A 17,510-nucleotide genomic window follows, 5' to 3' on the forward strand; every position below is an offset into this window, starting at 1 on the left:
AAAATGAAATATTTTCACGTATCCTAAAATTTTCTGTAGGAAAATAGATTCTAATGTTCACCGCCACGTATTGCGGACCATGTCTTTTTCAGAGCGCGTTTGCATAGGTAGCCTGGGACTCAACGTGTTAATATCAATTTTGACACTTATTCGGCATTTTTGAAAACGAATTTATTGATGCTCCCTCCTTCCGATCGATATTTTGTTATTTCTAGCCTTTCGTTGACCGTTTTTTGCACTGTGACGTAAACAGCCGAATTTTTTTTGATCAGTCCAGCGGAGCGCAGTTGAGTCATTCATTTCGGCGCGAAATTCAATATAAATTTTTTAAAATTTTTTATTTATTTTAAGCTTAAAATAAAAAGAAAATATTGCCGAATGAAAAAATTTGATTTAAATTTGCGCAAATTTTATGAAACAAATTTGTGAAAAAATAACAATACAATCGCTGCGAGACTGAACACAAAATATCGTCCTGCGCCTTTAAAGCCGCCTTCGCCTGAAATTGAAGCGGCAAATATCGCCGTCGGCGAAAATGAAAAAGGCGAAGGTTACCGTAAAACGCATTTTTAACATCCCTACCTACCGTAGCCCATTTTCGCGGACCTTTTGAATCGATTTTTCTTGGTTTTTGACAAAAAAATGCCGGAAATATTGATTTTACTGCTTTTTTAATCTATTTCCAACCAAAATTTCTCTTAAATTTCATCATCTGATCTTAAAAATGTTGAAAAATCAGTTTCTCATCATTTTCGCTGTCAATTGCGAGTTGTCGCCTTTCTCTTAATAGTTTTTCTCCGATTTCAGCAAAATTATTTTTTTTGTCAATTTTAATTTTTGTATTAGCAGAGCGATTTCGTTACAACTCCGCCCCACAGCAAACGAGAGAGTATCGGCGAGAGACGCAGAGTTTTTTCTGGCGCGAAACAGATATTCACCATTTTTGATCTATTTTCACAAGTTTTAATTAAAAATTTGCCATTTTCCGAGAGAAAATTATGCAAAAATAGATCAAAAATGGTGAAAATCAGTTTCGCGCCAGAAAAAAACTCTGCGTCTCTCGCCGATACTCTCTCGTTTGCGGTGGGGCGCAGTTGTAAAAAGGCGTGGGCTGCTAATAGTTAGGCTCGAATTAGATAGTCATGTAATAATATAGAAACATGGGTTTCTCCAATGTGATGTTCAGGGGGACTTTCTTCGGAATCGTCCTGTTAACTAACCGTGAGTGCCTGTGGCTTTAATACCTTCTTTGGTAGATAGATAGGAATTAGATAGTTAGTACTGTACATTTAGAAACATGGGTTACTCCAATCTGATGTTCAGGGGGACTTCTAGCTAGCATTTTCCGTTCAGATTTCCTCGATTTTTTTGTAAAATTTTTGATGGAATTTAAAAAATACTTTCTCGTTTCGACTTATCATCGCTGGTTCCCCTGATTTCCATCATTTTTCGAAAAATGCATTAAATGGTACACTTTTTCTTCGTGGGTAGATGCATTAATGAAAGTTTTGTTGTTTCTCCCGGCGACAGCTTTCTACCGTTTTTTTCCAGTTCTATTCTCGCTAGCTGTATTGTTGTGTTTTGCTTTAATGTTCTGCCAAACTGTAATATCCTGCTCTTTCCAAAACTTTTGTTTCGCTACTTTTTTGAGATCCGCTGCTTTCCAAGTTCATTTTCACTCTCTCCTTTGTTTTCTTTCATCCGTCTTATATCTTTCCAAAATCTCTTATAATCACCCGCATTTTTCAGAACCTACGCCAATAATTCTCGAAAACTTGAAGAAAAAAGCCATGATGAGTGTATACAACAAGCACTCTAGCTTTTTTCAAGTCGGAGATCCTCCTACGAGAGGTTTAAGCATGCGTGATAACGAGGACACCTCCGGATCAGAGGCTCTTTGTAGTCTACTGTTCCAGGCGGTTAGGAGTGCGTCCTACACGCACAGAAGATATGCGAACTATGTTCGCGAAGTCGGAGATCCTCTTACGAGAGGTGTTCACACGCGTGATAACGAGGACACCTCCGGATCAGAGGCTCTTTGTAGTCTACTGTACCAGACGGTTAGGAGTGCGTCCTACACGCACAGAAGATAAGAGAATTCGCGATGATTACATCCACGCGGTGAAACTGAATGATCCGGTGATTACATTTATGAGCGAATTCTCTTCCAACAATTTTTTATTATCTTTTCGAAACTTTCTCATGAATAAAGTTTTTTTCTCTTTTTTCAACGCGCATGTTCATATTATGATTCCAGTCACTCAATCCTACATATGCTCTTGTTATGAATAATGGGACATAATAAATACCATATTAGGTGTATTTTTTACCAAAAAAAAAATGAGAAAAAATGAATACAAAGCTGGGATTGATTCTACATGTTCTGAAAATTAGGAAAATTGGTATTTTTAGAGTTATTTTTAGCTCTCGAACAAGTTTGGTAAAATTTAGGGTCTGAAACCGCTGAAAATAGATGCAAAAGGCAGATAAATAACTGGCAAATTGATTATTTATCGTCAAATGTGGCACATTGTGACGTCATCAGTACGCAAACACTGTCACGCAAAATTGCGGACTCTCCGTGTACTACTCTCGGACGAGTCTGCTTTATTGAAAAAAGATGAAAATCGGCATTTTTCAAAGCGAAATTTTCTGTTTTTTGAATAAAATTGATGTAATCTATTTATATATTTGGCACTGGAATAAACAAACGGATAAAACAATGACTATTTTCGATGTTTCGAAACAAAAAAAGGTATCACAAAGTAGAGAAAAACACGGAGGGAGAGAAATCGACATATATACGTGGCTTTGGTTTGGGAGATTAGAGATTTCAGAGAAATTGAGCAATGAAATTAAAGTATTGAGTTTTTTAAAGTGGGCATTATTAAAGTACAATTAAATAACTTTCGGAGAGAAATGATACATAAAAAACTAAATCGGGAGCCATTTCTTAAGCTTTTGGCCTTGATTATGGCACGGGAAGATGATTGGAACACAGTTGAAGTAAATGCACCAGGAGCACTCGAATTGAATGTTTCCGAAGAAGACGATGGAGAGGAGGATGAAGAGAGAGGCGAGAGTGATGAATGAGATCAACACGTAGAACTGAAAATGGAAGAGTCTGTCGGTGTGTCTGTTTGTCCAGATTTCGATAATAATTTTCAGTTAAAACTATTTTTTTCCGCTAAAAATGTCAAAAAAACCCGTTTTTTTTGTTGAAAATTGACCAAAATGTCTATTTTTTACAGAAAAAACGCAATTTTGTTGACTTCTGGCGCACCTTTGACGCGTTTTAATCTCAAAATTTGCCGAAAAATGCAACTTTCCAACCTAAAACCCGGAATTTTCGAGTCTGGCGCACCTTTGACGCGTTTTCTCGTGAAAAATCATCATTTTTGAGTCAAAAACATTCAAAAAATTATATTTTTCAATTCAAAATTGAAATTGGGGCGCCATTGACGCGTTTATGTTCGAAATCGCTGGTCGTTTTTCAGCCAATTTCAGCCGTTGTCTGGCGCGCCTGTGACGCGTTTTTATTAAAAATGCCTGAAAATGGTCGTTTTTCAGCCAATTTCCGTCATTTTCTCCGGATTTTCAGCGATTTTACACCAAATTTTCAGTTTTTTTTGCATTTTCCACCTGAAAATACCGCCCGTACCGTTCTCTTATTCCGAAACTTGTTTCTCACGAATCCCCACAGCAACTGGACCGTCTGTACAGTCGTATTGCCAGGTTCTGGAACGATAGGCGACGGATATCCGTTGCCCAGTTGACTGTATCCCTGCGCCGTCATCGTCGGCGTCTCCGCCGTATTTATAATTGTACTCATCGATCCACGTGGCATTAGTGGCGTGTTGGGTACGGTAGCGACGGTGGGCGGGATCAACGGATCGAGATCGTCGTCGGGAAAGTCGAGATATGGGAAGATTACTGTAATTAGGATAATTGTAATTGGAAGTTAATTGACCAATTAAGTTAGACCCACTAATTGCAATTAGCAATCCGAAAATCGATCCGAACAAATGAGCCCAATTATCGATCCATGGAATTAGGCCGACAATTAAGACGCCTACGGTGACTAAAATTTGATCGCGTAAGGCCGTGGAGAAGTCCTTCAGGAAGCGTCTGAAATCATACAATTGAGATTTTTGAGAAAAGCGCGTCAAAGGCGCGCCAGATTAGGACGATTTGGCTGAAACGGGGGCGCATTGGACGTGTTTTCGCCATATTCTAGGATAAACGCGTCAAAGGCGCGCCAGATAAATTTGAAATTCGATTTTAGATCTGGGTCTGAAATGATGTAAAATTGAGATTTTCAGAGAAAACGCGTCAAAGGCGCGCCAGCTACCAGACGAGTTGGTTGAAACTGGCGCACTTAGGGCGCGTTTTCGCCTAGATTTATTTTTTGGAGATTCTAGGAGAAACGCGTCAAAGGCGCGCCAGCTGGAATTCTGTGAAGATTGGCGCACCTTGGACGCGTTTTTCAAAGTTTTTGCGTGATTTTTCTGGAGATAAAATGGGAAAAATGCGAGATTTTTTGCCTTTTTTCCAATGAAATTCCGAAAGGGGGCATCTTGGACGCGTTTTCGTCCAGACTGTAAAAGAAACGCGTCAAAGGCGCGCCAGCCTGACCCGCGAAATTTGACAATGATCTGGCGCACCTCGGACGCGTTTTTCAAAGTTTTAATGTAATTTTTCGAGAAAAAAATTGAAATTAATAATTTTTAGTTAAAAAAAAGCGCAAAAGGCGCCCCAGCGTCCAATTTTGAATCGATTGAGATCTGGCGCAACTTGGGCGCGTTTTCCGCATATTTTAGGAGAAACGCGTCAAAGGCGCGCCAGGTTGAATTATGTGAAAACTGGCGCGCCTTGGACGCGTTTTTCAAAGTTTTAGCGTCATTTTTCGAGATAAAATGGGTAAAAATGCGCAATTTTTCGTATTTTTTCGATCTGGGGCGCCTTGGACGCGTTTTCCAGTTGATTCCTTACCTATGATGATAACAATCAACAATAACGGCAGCCAAAATTCCACACTGAGCACTCGACGGTCCGACAGCCGGATTATATGGAACAAATATAGCGGAAGCGAGATTTCCAGCAATTCCACTACCCAAATATAGAATTCCCATTCGTTTTGAGCCGATGAGAAACTCTAAATCTCTCATAAAATACCATTGAAAAGCGATAGAAAGTGCCAGGTGTAATAAGCCGGCGTGAACGAATAACGACGTGAATAGTCGATAGAATTGATTCGGATTCTCGCCAAAGAATGGAATCATTCCGCAGACACCCGAGAAACAGTTCACTTGACTACAGAGAGTGGCGTTTTCGTGGTAGTGACCACGCACGAAATCACAGTATTGTTTCGTGGCGATACGGCATAATCCTTGCAGTTGGATGCAACACGGGCGGCCCGTTACCTGGAAAAAAAGAGCGGGAATTCGGAAATTTTGAAATTTGGGGTGTCTTTGGCGCGTTTTTGGAGCAAAAGCCGACATTTTTTTGAAATTTGAAAAAAAAAAACGCGTTTCGGGCGCACCAGACACCGTATATCTCGAATTTCGACCAGCTGGACCCAACAGCCTGGAAATTGATTGTCTGGGGCAACTTTGACGCGTTTTTAGAGCGAAAAATTGATTATTTCAGCGATTTTTCGGCTAGAAAAGTCATGATCTTTAAAAAATTGGGGTGGCTGGGGCGCCATCGACGCGATTAGGTTTTCGAGATTCAGGTGGTGAACAGTGTGAGGCATTCGGTAAACAACTACCGGTAAATGCAGTTTTCGGTAATTTACCACTGGTGAAGGGGATGTCTGGGGTGTCTTAGGCGCGTTTTTCTAATTCAAATTCGAAGAATCGCGTCTCAGGCGCACCAGGTACCCTGCAGCTGGGCACCCTACAGAAATAGACCGCTTGGGGCGCCTTTGACGCGTTTTCTTAAAATTTCATGGCGCTTTTTAGACCAAAAAACCGTTGTTTTTCAGAATTTGCGAAAACATTCGTGGCTGGGGTTCCTCTGGCGCGTTTTTGAAGCGAATTTTGAGTATTTTAGCAATTTTTCAATCAGAAAAGTAGATTTTTTTTTGAAAATGGAGTATCTAGGGTGTTTTAGGCGCGTTTTTAGAGCGAAAATATGACATTTTTCAGAATTTTGAAAAATATTAGTGACTGGGGTGCCTTTGACGCGTTGGAGTGTCTAAGGCGCGTTTTTAGAGCCTCAGGCAACTCAATATCAGTCTAATCCTACAACCGCATCAATCTAATCTCAATCTCATTAGATTAGTGGATTTTGCTTGCGCACACTTCGTTCGCGCCAAGGATCCAAGAATAAGTCAGTACAAAACGCGCAAAATTTCTTTCAATTTTTATTTTAATGTTTTTTTTTCTAAGTTTTAATTCTCTATTTTTGTCTCGAAAGTCTGAAATCGTTGCGAACTAATTTCGTTTGCGGTTTTATCGACTTTTTCACGATTTTCAATTATTAAAAATTGTATTTTTCGGTTTCTATGGCTCATCAAGTCTTCAACTGCAGTCTTCACTCTTCCACAACTTCAATTTGGTTTGGAAGAAAAGGCAACATTGCGATGAAATCATGAATAAATTCTTTGGTAATCAAATTGTTTCGCTTTCAATTAGCCGTGCATAATAGTTCATTGTTCAGGTATAATCGTGTACTTCTTCAACATCAGCGCTCTCTACACAAGCTTCGAAAAAGAGTCTTTTGTGAGTTCCGAAATCAAACAGTTTTTGGTAATTTCGTTCATTTTACAGCAAAATTCGCTGAGTGGACGTCCGGACGACAATGGACAGCAGCGGGGCAGAGAACAACTATGACTTTTTCCACTTCCATTGCAATGGATTTTTGACTAGTTTCTAATTTCTATTTTCTGTATTATTTTCTATATTTTTTGTACATTTCGATTGTAAAAACTCTTGTTTTTAATTTGAATAAATTTACTATTTCTTTTTTACCTAAAGAATTTTCAAATGTTATTACAAGTTACACAAGATTGCTCATCAATCTAATTAGACGCGGCATTAATCTAATCATGCCAACATTCAAGCTAATCTAACTGATGCCGCGTCTAATTAGATTGATATTGAGTTGCCTGAGGCGAAACCCGAAATTTTTCAGGATTTTGGAATAGAGTAGTGGTTGGGGTGACTTAGGCGCGTTTTTGAAGCAAAATTTGATTATTTTTGCGATTTTTCACCCGGAAAAGTTTAATTTGAACAAATTCGACAAGCTGGGGCGCGTTTGACGTGTTTAACGCAAAATTTGACTATTTTAGCGATTTTTGGCTCGCGAAAAGTCAGATTTTAAAGAAATTGGGGGTGTCTGGTGCGCCGAAGACGCGATTTTGTATTTTTGAGAATCAACGCGAAAATTGGAATTTTTGGCTGGAAAATAAAGATTTTCTTTCAATTTTTTACAAAAAACTGATTTTTATCCGCTTTTCTTACCTCACAAGTGACATGTTCAGGAAGCCCCGCCCCCTCATGCTTCTTTTCACAAATCGGCCATTGAGTGATGTCATCCGGCCACTCGTGTGGAGCCACTGACGACGGTAGATCACAATACGAGGGGTCTTGTCCACACACAGCCCCTGATTTCCTTTGTTGTTTCCATAATTTCAGAGCGGACGAGTTGTTCAACGACGATATTCCACGCAGCAAATCAGTGTCGGATTTTGATTTTTGAGAGAGGAAATTCCGTTTGGCGGCTAGGGGATCCGGTTTGTCCCAACGGACCCAACGAGCCACGTTGCGCTGAAAATATTTATTATATTTGATTTTTCTCATTCTAAATTTAAAGTTTTGTCGAAAAATCACGAAAATTTGGTGAAAACTAAGCGGAAATCGAGTAAAAATAGGCAAAAACCAAGTCAAAAATTGATTACAGTACACCTCGTACATCTACATTAAAGGCGCATAGTCAAAAGTTGTTGTTCGGGTCTCGCCACGAAAAACGGTTGCGACAACTTATTGTTCAAAACTTGAGTTTGGTCTGCTTCTCCGTGATTTTCACTTAATATTATAAGAAAAAACTGGAAAAACCAGAAAAAAATTGAAGAAACTTCAAGAAAAATTATGGAAAACAGCAAAAAAGTAGTCATAACTTGGCAAATAGTGAAAAACGAGATTTCACCAGTTTTTTTGTGATTTCTTCAGATAATTTGGCATAGAACTTCAAAAACTGGCTGCTAGGAATGATTTAAACCAAAACGAAGACAAAATTCGCTGAAAAAAACTCTAAAAACGAAAAAAAAAATTAATTACAGTACCCCTCGTAAATCTACATTAAAGGCGCATAGCCAAAAGTTGTCATTTGAGTCTCGGAGGGTACAGTGAATTTAAAGGCGCATAGGTGGATTTTGCAGGTGGGGTCTCGCCACGAAAACAGTTTTCGCGGCTTTAAACAATGGTTTTTGGGATTTTGACAGAGTTTCGGCTATTTTCGACCAATTTTTTTCGATTTTTCTCGAAAAAATCCGCTTTTATGGGATTTTTTTCGGTAGAACACGAACCGGACACATAAGCTGACTACTCTGATAACACCCAGTATGATCATTTGCAATACAACATCCCGTCTGATTCTCAATCTGCCTCTCCTCCTCAATCGCCTGCCACAATCCGAATTCTCGTCGCATACAAGGCGAGTAGACGGCGCCGAGACGAATGAGATCAGCGTAGTGGGGTCCGAACCATAAATTATCTTGTTCCATATAAGAAACACGTCGATTCGACAGTGTAACGTCCATGACGTCTTCTTTAAGCGGTGTCATATAGACACCCAACGGTCCGAATCCATATAAAATGATGCTTAAAATACAGACAGCCGCTTGAATTGTGGTGATCCAATAGGTAAACCACGGTCTCTCGTCATCACCGTCGGCCAACAACTTTTTCAAATCTGCCGCCAAATTATCCTTATACGATCGATTGAAAAATTTCCCGAAAACTCCGATGCCACGTTGTCGCTTCTGATGCTTTGAATCGGCGATTTTTTGAGCGAATCGCTGCGTTTCCACGTTTTTTCGCTCATGTCTCTGACGCCATTCACGGAATCCCACGTCTTCTGATGGATCGACGACCGCGGTGTGTTGACGGATTAGTTGGTGACGGTGAGCGGAGGAGGTGGAGGCTTCTTCCTGGAAAAATGGAAAAATTTGAGCCAAAAATAGCACTTTTCACAATTTTCAGCGAAACAATTTAAAAACTGGCGTGCCGTTGACGCGTTTTTCGAAAAAAGAATTTTTCGGGTTCAAACACTCTAAACTTTGAGAAAAATCGCTTAGGTGGGGCGCCCGGGACGCGTTTCTTTCTATTTCGACTGGAAAAAACGCGTCAACGGTGCCCCAGCGGGTCGAAATCCGAGACGAACAGAATCTGGGGCACCTTGGCCACGTTTTCAACTGTCAGATCGGAAAAACGCGCCAAAGGCACCTCAGCCGGTCAAAATTAGAAGTGACAGGTGGCTGGGGTACCTTTGACGCATTTCTTTGAATCTCAATCGGAAAAACGCTTCAAAGATACCTCAGCCGGCTCAATTTTCGAGAAAGTGCGGAAACTGGGGCGCCCGGGACGCGTTATTTCAACTTTCAGCTGAAAAAACGCGTCAAAAGTGCCCCAATTGTTCGAAATTCCGAGGATAACGGAAGCTGGGGCGCCTGGGACGCGTTTTCAACTCCCAGACGGAAAAGCGCGTCGAAGGTGCCCCAGCTGGTCAAAATCTGAACTGGACGGAAGCTGGGGCGCCTGGGACGCGTTTTCCATTCCCAGATGGAAAAACGCGTCAAAGGTGCCCCAGATTTCGTTAAACTCGGATTTTGACCATCTGGGGTGCATTTGACGCGGTTTTCATCGGATTTTTTGAAATTTTCGAGATTCTCAATGGAGCGCACTTACCATAAAAACTCTATCGGGTCTCCGACTGGCCACCGGACCCACTGGACCGCCTAAAGCCGTCGCCCGTGGCATATTGATAGTACTGTCACCAACATCAATATAACTGATATAAGCGGCTTGTGGGTATCCAGAAACTTCCGGTACTACAGTAATCTTTGCCGTTTCGAAAGGATACGGACTCAATCTCGAGTGGGCGGGGAGAGCAGCAGAAGTGGGCGGAGACTGAGCGATATCCGGATGATAGGCGTCGACTTCTGGTGGAAGCATACCGGCGGGTCCTTGTAATTCTGATGGAATTGGGCGGAGATTCAAAGGGGGCGTGTCGAAGAAGACCTCATCGACGAGAGAGATACTACGTTGGATGGGAAGATGGGCGGGCTGAAAATTTGGAAATTTTTGGGAATTTTGAGTGAAAAATCGAGAATTTTGAGAGAAAGTGTCATAATTTTTGGAAAAAAATTGGTAAAACGCGTCAACGGCACGCCAGAATTCTAAGAACGCGTCAGTGGAGCGCCAGACTTTAAAAACTGATATCAGTCTTAAAATAGGGGAAAATGTGGCTGAAAATTGAAATTACTGGCGCACCTTGGACTCGTTTTTGTGATTTTTCGAGATTAAACGGGAAAATGGGCGATTTTTGTATTTTTTTAAATATAATTTTTTTCTTGAAAAAGCGAAAAAGGTGCGCCAGACTCAAACTGCTGTTTAGCCTAAAAACGACGACGAAACCCAGAATTTCTGAGTCTGGCGCACCTTTGACGCGTTTTTTTGAGAGAAATACTCATTTTAAGTCAAAAACATTTCGAAAAATAATCTTTTCCAACCAAAATTGATATTTTCTGAATCGGGCGCGCCTGTGACGCGTTTTTTTACTCGCAAAATGCCAATCTCAACCTGAGACGATAGTTGGTGTGTCGTTGACGCGTTTTTGTTAAAAATTGCTAAAAAATGACTGAAAATTGTCGCTTTTCAACCAATTTAGCCTTGTCTGGCGCGCCTGTGACGCGTTGAGTCATTTTTCTCGTAATTTCGTCAATTAGGCCATCTGGCGTGTCTTTGGCGCGGTTTTCAGCTGATTTCAGCCAGTTTTGGGTCATTTTCATTGGATTTTCGATCATTTAACATCAAATTTTCAGATTTTTTGAAAATTTCCAGATATTGTACCCTTCTCCTGCTAGGTCTAACACCTGATTAAAAATTGGAAATTCTGGCGTGCCTTTGGCGCGGTTTTTTGAGAAAAATAGCTGGAAATCTATTTTAAAATTGATTTCCAGTTACTTTCAAAAAATTGACTAAAAATTAACAGAAATTTGATAAAACAAGGGTAAAGAGACCCGGAATCTCAAAAACGCGTCAACGACACGCCAGGCAACGTCGCAAGCTGAAATTGGCTGTTTTTGGATGAAAACCGACGATTTTCAGCCATTTTCGGGTGATTTTCACCGGATTTTCAGCCATTTTACACCAAATTTTCAGATTTTTCAAAGATGACCGAGTTTCAGCAATTTCTAGGCCACCAATGGTCCTTTGGCTGATTTTTCTGGGAAAAATGGTCGAAAATCGGGGTTTTCAGCTGATTTCAGCCATATTCGGGTGATTTTCACCGGATTTTCAGCCATTTTACACCAAATTTTCAGATTTTTTTGAATTTCCAGATATCGTACCCTTCTTCTGCTAGGTCTGACACTTGATACAGTAATCCTTCTGCCATCCTCAATATCCTTCTGTTCCGATTCCTCTGCCAACATTTCCAACACTTCGTCCTCTTGTCTCGACGACTTTTTGCTCATTTTAGAGACTCTTGACGGAAGAGACGCAGACGGATGAATAATTGGACGTGTTCCTTCTTGTAGATCACACGGTCTTTCCGGTGGATTCATCGTTTTGAATCTTTGGAGTAAAGGGGGCGGAGCTGATTTACTCTCTGTCAAATGATGAGTTTCTTCGGTGAAACGGGCCAGTGGCGGCGCACGGACTGATGATTTTTTTCGAACTTTTGCTGTCATTCGAGACATTGCTGATGGATCTGAAGCTTTGGGAAAGATTGGATTGGGAAAAGTGGGCGGAGTCTAATTTAATATTTTTCAGAATGATTTTTATTGTTTTGGAGATCTGGCGCACTTTTGACGCGTTTCCAGAACTCAATTTGTTGCAAAACGAGAGAAAACTAGCCATTTTCAGAAGAACTTGGAAAATGGGCGTGGCCTAGCAAGTGGGCGGAGCCTATTTTCTAGTTTTGTCAGTTGCTATACATTTGGTGATTCTCTATCTTCCTACGGCGTTTTCTGAAGCAAATTCGATCTGAAATTCCGAAGATTTAAGCAATTCTAAGAGAATTACAGAAAAGTGGGCGTGGCCTAAAAGTGGGCGGAGCCTACACTTTAGTTTTTTTAAGAATGAAAATTTTTAAAGTTCTCTACCTACTGGGGCGCTTTTGACGCGTTTTCAGAACAATTTTGCTTCTAAAATGTCAGAAAACTAGACATTTTCAGTATGACATGGAAAAATGGGCGTGGCTAAAAAATGGGTGGAGCTTATTTTTCCAAATTTTGGATTCAAATATTTCAGAGCTTTCTCTATCTCTCAGGGTGTCTTTGACGCGTTTCTGGACACATTTTCATCAGTTCAGGATAATTCTTTAGACAGTTTCAGAAAAGTGGGCGTGGCTTAAAAGTGGGCGGAGTCTATTAATCCAGAATTTCACAGAAAATGTTTCAGAACTTTCTCTATCTTCTAGGGTGCTTTTAAAGCTATTCTGAGATTGATTTTCATGATTTTCAGACATTTTAAACCATTTTAAAACACGCTTCCAAAAATGGGCGTGGCCTAAAAATGGGCGGAGCTTTCTGGCTGAAATTTTCCCAAATCGTAGCGCTTACCCATTTCTCCACCCTGAGCCTCATCAATATCTCCCATTTCCTCAATTTCCACTTCAAACGACGTCTCCTCGGGTATTCCACTCGTTATGATCTCCTCCTGCGGCGGCGATCCTTTTTTCAGAATTTTCGCCGAGGCTCCGCCCCCTAACGTCTTCATTTCAATGGATTCACCAGTTTTGAATATGATTCCAGCTGGTGACGTCGTTAGGGATTCTGATGACGGCGTCACGGATTCTGGAGTCATTTCGGCGATTGGAGAGACGACGTCGATGTCGAATGAGCATTTTGAGGCGAACGATGATTGCAGTTTCAGTCGTTTTTTGTTGATGAATGAGCCTCTGAAAAAAAGTGGGCGTGGCTTAGAAGGAAATGGGCGGAGTTTATATAAGAAAATCGAAAAATTTTGAAATTAGGTTTAAAATCTGAAGAAAATTTGGTTTTTTTTCAAAAAGAAGCGTGGCTTAAAAAAGGGGCGTGACTTAGAAAAGGGGCGGAGCCTTATTCTTCTTTTTTTTCAACAGTCTGGAGCACCTTAGACGCTTTTTTTTAACTCAAGGAAATGGGCGGAGTTTATGCGAAAAAAATCGAAAATTTTTGAAACCTGATCGAAATCTGAAGGATAACCGGTTTAAAAAAAATAGGCGTGTCCTAGAAAAGGGGCGGAGTCTATTTCTTCTTTTTTTCAGTTTTTATAAATCAGAAGTTTCTCATTATTCTGGCGCACCCAGTGTGTGCTTACCGATAAGTAATTATCGGTAAATGCCCTTTTCGGTAAATTACCGGTATATTACCGGTAAATTTTTACCGAAAATTTACCGGTAATTTACCGGTATTTACCGAATTTACCGGTAATTACCGGTAAATTTTCGGTAAATTAAACAAGGCGCGGAGCCTTATTGGAGCATCGTTGTTTTTCAAATAGAGATAAATTCGGCTCCGGGACATTTCGAAACCAGACATTTCGAAACCAGACATTTCGAAACCGGACATTTCGAAACCGGTAACACGCGTATAAATTTTACTCTAGAATAGAGGTAATATTATGGTTCCGAGGGTCCGGGGTTCGACGCCGGGCCTGGCAAAACTTTTTTGCATTCCGTTTTTTGCCTTTTGGTACGAATCTAACAATCAGGGTTCGATCCCCACTGGTGGCAAAACTTTTTTGTTTTTTGTTTTTAGCCTTTTGGTACCAATCTGAAGACCAATGTTCGATCCCCACTGCAGATAAAAATTTTCAAAATTTTATTTTTTTTATCTTAACAAAAAACCGGCATCTAAAAACGCCTGATTTAAAGAAAACATGAGTTAACGGTTTCATCGTGATATGTTTCTTATTTTTGAGATGTCCGTTTTTTGTTAAGATAAAAAAATCAATTAAAAAAATTTTTGCCAACATCCGGAGTCGATCCCTCGACCGTAGACTAATACCAAAACACGAAAAATAAAAAGCAAAAATATTTTATCTGCAGTGGGGATCGAACATTGGTCTTCAGATTGGTACCAAAAGGCTAAAAACAAAAAACAAAAAAGTTTTGCCACCAGTGGGGATCGAACCCTGATTGTTAGATTCGTACCAAAAGGCAAAAAACGGAATGCAAAAAAGTTTTGCCAGGCCCGGCGTCGAACCCCGGACCCTCGGAACCATAATATTACCTCTATTCTAGAGTAAAATTTATACGCGTTTTACCGGTTTCGAAATGTCTGGTTTCGAAATGTCCCGGAGCCATAAATTCAGAACTATTGACTTTTTACGGAAATTTACCGGTAAATAGCCGTTTCGGTAAATATTTTCGGTAAAAATTTACCGGTAAATTACCGGTAAATATTTACCGAAATTTACCGGTAGTTTACCGGTAAATTTACCGGTAAATTTCGGTAAATATTTACCGGAACGTTCCGGAAATTCACACTGGGCGCACCTTAGACGCGTTTTTTACTCAAATTTTCGCTTTTTGATTAAATTTCCAGGGAGATTAACAAAAGTGGGCGTGGTTTAGAAAAATGGGCGGAGCTCATTTCTTCATCTTCTCAGATTTTATAATTGACGTAATTTTGAATCGACTGGGGCACCTTAGACGCGTTTTTCAACTCAAATTTGCAATTTCTGAGTCAATTCTTCAAGAAGATCCAGAAAAGTGGGCGTGGCCTAGAAAGTGGGCGGAGCCTAAATACCCTGAAAACTCACTTTTTGATGAAATTCGATACGGAGTTAATCACTGCCGACGGTACGGATTCACGTTGTTTTTGTGACGTTTTGGAGAGACGAGATTGGGATTGAGACAGGTCCTGAAAATTGATATTTTTTTTTTGGAAATTTCAGAAAAAAAAAACAGATTTTTGGCGTTTTTGACTGAAATTTTATGATGAAAATCAAGTTTTTCGGCCGAAAATGACACATTTTGGAAGGTTTTTCGATGTTTTTAGCCTTTTCTCAAAAACGCGCCAAAAGATACGCCAGCCTCTCCAACTTTTTTCTATTGAAAAGTGGGATAAAATCGTAAATTTTTCATAAATTTTAACGAATTTTTTCGAAAAAAACGCGTCGAACGTCACGCCAGCCTCATCACTGTTAATTTTTAGAGCATTTTCCGATCGAAAATTGGCAAAAAACTCGTTTTTTCGCCAATTTCAGCAAATTAAATAAAAAAGCGCCGAACGTCACGCCAGCATCATAGTGTTCAATTTTAGGGCATTTTTTGGTTGAAAATTGGAAATGAAAACGCGCCGAACGTCACGCCAGCCTCATCACTAGAATTTCTGGCATTTTTCGCTTGAAAATTGGGATAAAAACGCATATTATCACCAATTTTCACCGATTTTCTCAAAACAAAAACGCGCCAAACGTCACGCCAGCCAGTCACTACCTACTTACAGCCGTCTGTGAGAAGCTATCAGCTCTGTGTCTTTGTCCACCTTCAAAACTTGTCGACGTCGATTCATAATTAGTTGGAAGAGAAGGCGTCGGACCGGAAATTGGAGATCTGATGGAAACTCGCCCGGGATACTGTACTATTCCACGTTCAACGTCTTCCAATGATGATGGTGTCGGTTGGGCGGAGCCTGAGGGGGCGGGGCCTGAAGGGGCGGGGCCTCCTGGTTGAGAGAGGAGGAAAGTGGAGGATTCGATGGATGGAGCATGGGTAATCGAACGGTTTCGGACTGGAAATTTGAAAGATTTTTATTTTGGAATAAAAGCGACAAAGGCACGCCAGATTATCATAAAAATTTGTAAATTTTTCAGAAAAAGCGCGCGCCAAAGGCACGCCAGACTCATTGATTTTGATGTTTTTAAAGTTTTGATATCAGAAAGAGTTTTGGTTTTCGGGAAATCGCGCCTAACGACACGCCAGCCGCCGTTTCAAGCTTTGAAATTATCTAAAAGCGCGCCCAAAGGCACGCCAGATTCTTATGGTAACGGAGCATTTTTACAGGAAAAACTGGAAATTTTCTGAGGAAAGACGACCGAAGGCACGCCAGACTCATTGATAGAGAGATTTGAGACTAGGAAATCCGGGAATTTATTTGTTTTTTTGATGGAAAATTCGGATTTTCGGTGGGAAAGAAGGAAAATTCATGAATTTTTCTGAGTTTTTGGATTCAAAATATAGAAAAACAAGAATTTTTATCATAAAAATCGTGTTTTCAACTATTTTTACGTCAAAAACACCGGAAAGTAGGTAATTTTGACATTTTTTGAAATACTTCCGGTTCTTGTCCGGAAAAGTGGAAATTTTGTAAATTTTTCGATTTTTTGGTTCAAAACACCAACAAAATGCGATTTTCAGCATTAAAATCGTGTTTTTCAGCTCATTTAACATCGAAAACTGACAGAAATCGAGAATTTTTGACATTTTTGAAAAGTTCTCCATTTCTGACTGAAAAAATGGAAAATTTGTGAATTTTTCAATTTTTTGGGTTTGAAATACTGAAATAATGTGATTTTAAGTGGGAAAATCATATTTTTCGGCTTTTTTCACCGAAAAAATTAGTTTTTTTAGCCATTTTATGGGTATTTTTTAACAAAAAAGATTTAGAGCAAAAAATGAAATTTCAAAGAATAAATTCCAAAAAAAATTATTTTTCTCCAAAATTTCCCGTTTCTAGACTAAAATCACTCGCCGAACTTTATTTTTCACTCAATTCCTCACGAAAATATCGATTTCTTACCGAATTTCTGCACTTCATTCTCATTCAAACTATAATTGTGAGCAATTCGTCGAAATCTGCAAAAAAAAATTTTTTTTGTGAAATTATTCATTTTTAATCGATAAAAACCGTTTTTTATCCCATTTCGCTTTCTCCTCGTTAACCTCTCCATCTCCATTAGCAATACCGATGAATTGGGAGACTTGTTGGATTCTGAAAAAAAAAATTTCAAAAAAATTTTTTTTCGATTTTTAGGTAACTTACACGCTAGAATCTCGATTTAATGGTGGTTTTTCAGGTTTTTCAGCGGATAACGGTGTGTTTTCCTGGAATTTTTTGAATAAAAATAGAAAAAATAGAGAATTTCACCTGCTGCCTGCGCGAGCCTGGCGTGCTTGCCATTCTCGAGGCTGCATTAATTTTCGAAGATGGGCGGTCTGAAAGTATTGATTTTATGCAAAAATTACGAAAAAAAACGAAGAAAATCGGGTGGAAAATGACAGTTTTATTGGGTAAATAAAGGTGTTGAAATGTCTGGCGTCTCTTCGTTTTGCGTACTCTCTCGTCTTGATCG

At 39.8% G+C, this 17,510-nt stretch overlaps 3 protein-coding genes across 3 annotated transcripts; 2 read left to right on the forward strand and 1 right to left on the reverse strand.

Annotated features, from left to right (window-relative positions):
- Positions 1 to 1,859: 1,859 nt before the first annotated feature.
- Positions 1,860 to 3,093, forward strand: GCK72_012152 (uncharacterized protein; the record flags this gene model as incomplete). Its single annotated transcript, XM_053728875.1, has 2 exons — positions 1,860 to 2,060; positions 2,959 to 3,093. 2 exons carry the CDS (start codon positions 1,860 to 1,862, stop codon positions 3,091 to 3,093), a joined length of 336 nt encoding a protein of 111 aa, XP_053583647.1.
- GCK72_012153 (uncharacterized protein) lies at positions 2,935 to 17,338 on the reverse strand (the record flags this gene model as incomplete). Its single annotated transcript, XM_053728876.1, has 15 exons — positions 2,935 to 3,108; positions 3,662 to 3,933; positions 3,989 to 4,128; positions 4,993 to 5,423; positions 7,467 to 7,772; positions 8,531 to 9,154; positions 9,912 to 10,289; positions 11,576 to 11,937; positions 12,791 to 13,128; positions 14,976 to 15,076; positions 15,663 to 15,949; positions 16,958 to 17,013; positions 17,066 to 17,149; positions 17,201 to 17,262; positions 17,306 to 17,338. 15 exons carry the CDS (start codon positions 17,336 to 17,338, stop codon positions 2,935 to 2,937), a joined length of 3,648 nt encoding a protein of 1,215 aa, XP_053583648.1.
- On the forward strand, positions 12,877 to 13,197 carry GCK72_012154 (uncharacterized protein; the record flags this gene model as incomplete). The annotated part of the gene is made up of 1 exon (XM_053728877.1): positions 12,877 to 13,197. One exon carries the CDS (start codon positions 12,877 to 12,879, stop codon positions 13,195 to 13,197), a length of 321 nt encoding a protein of 106 aa, XP_053583649.1.
- Positions 17,339 to 17,510: the final 172 nt, after the last annotated feature.

This window comes from Caenorhabditis remanei, chromosome IV, assembly GCF_010183535.1.
Source record: "Caenorhabditis remanei strain PX506 chromosome IV, whole genome shotgun sequence".
Lineage (NCBI taxonomy): Eukaryota > Metazoa > Nematoda > Chromadorea > Rhabditida > Rhabditidae > Caenorhabditis > Caenorhabditis remanei.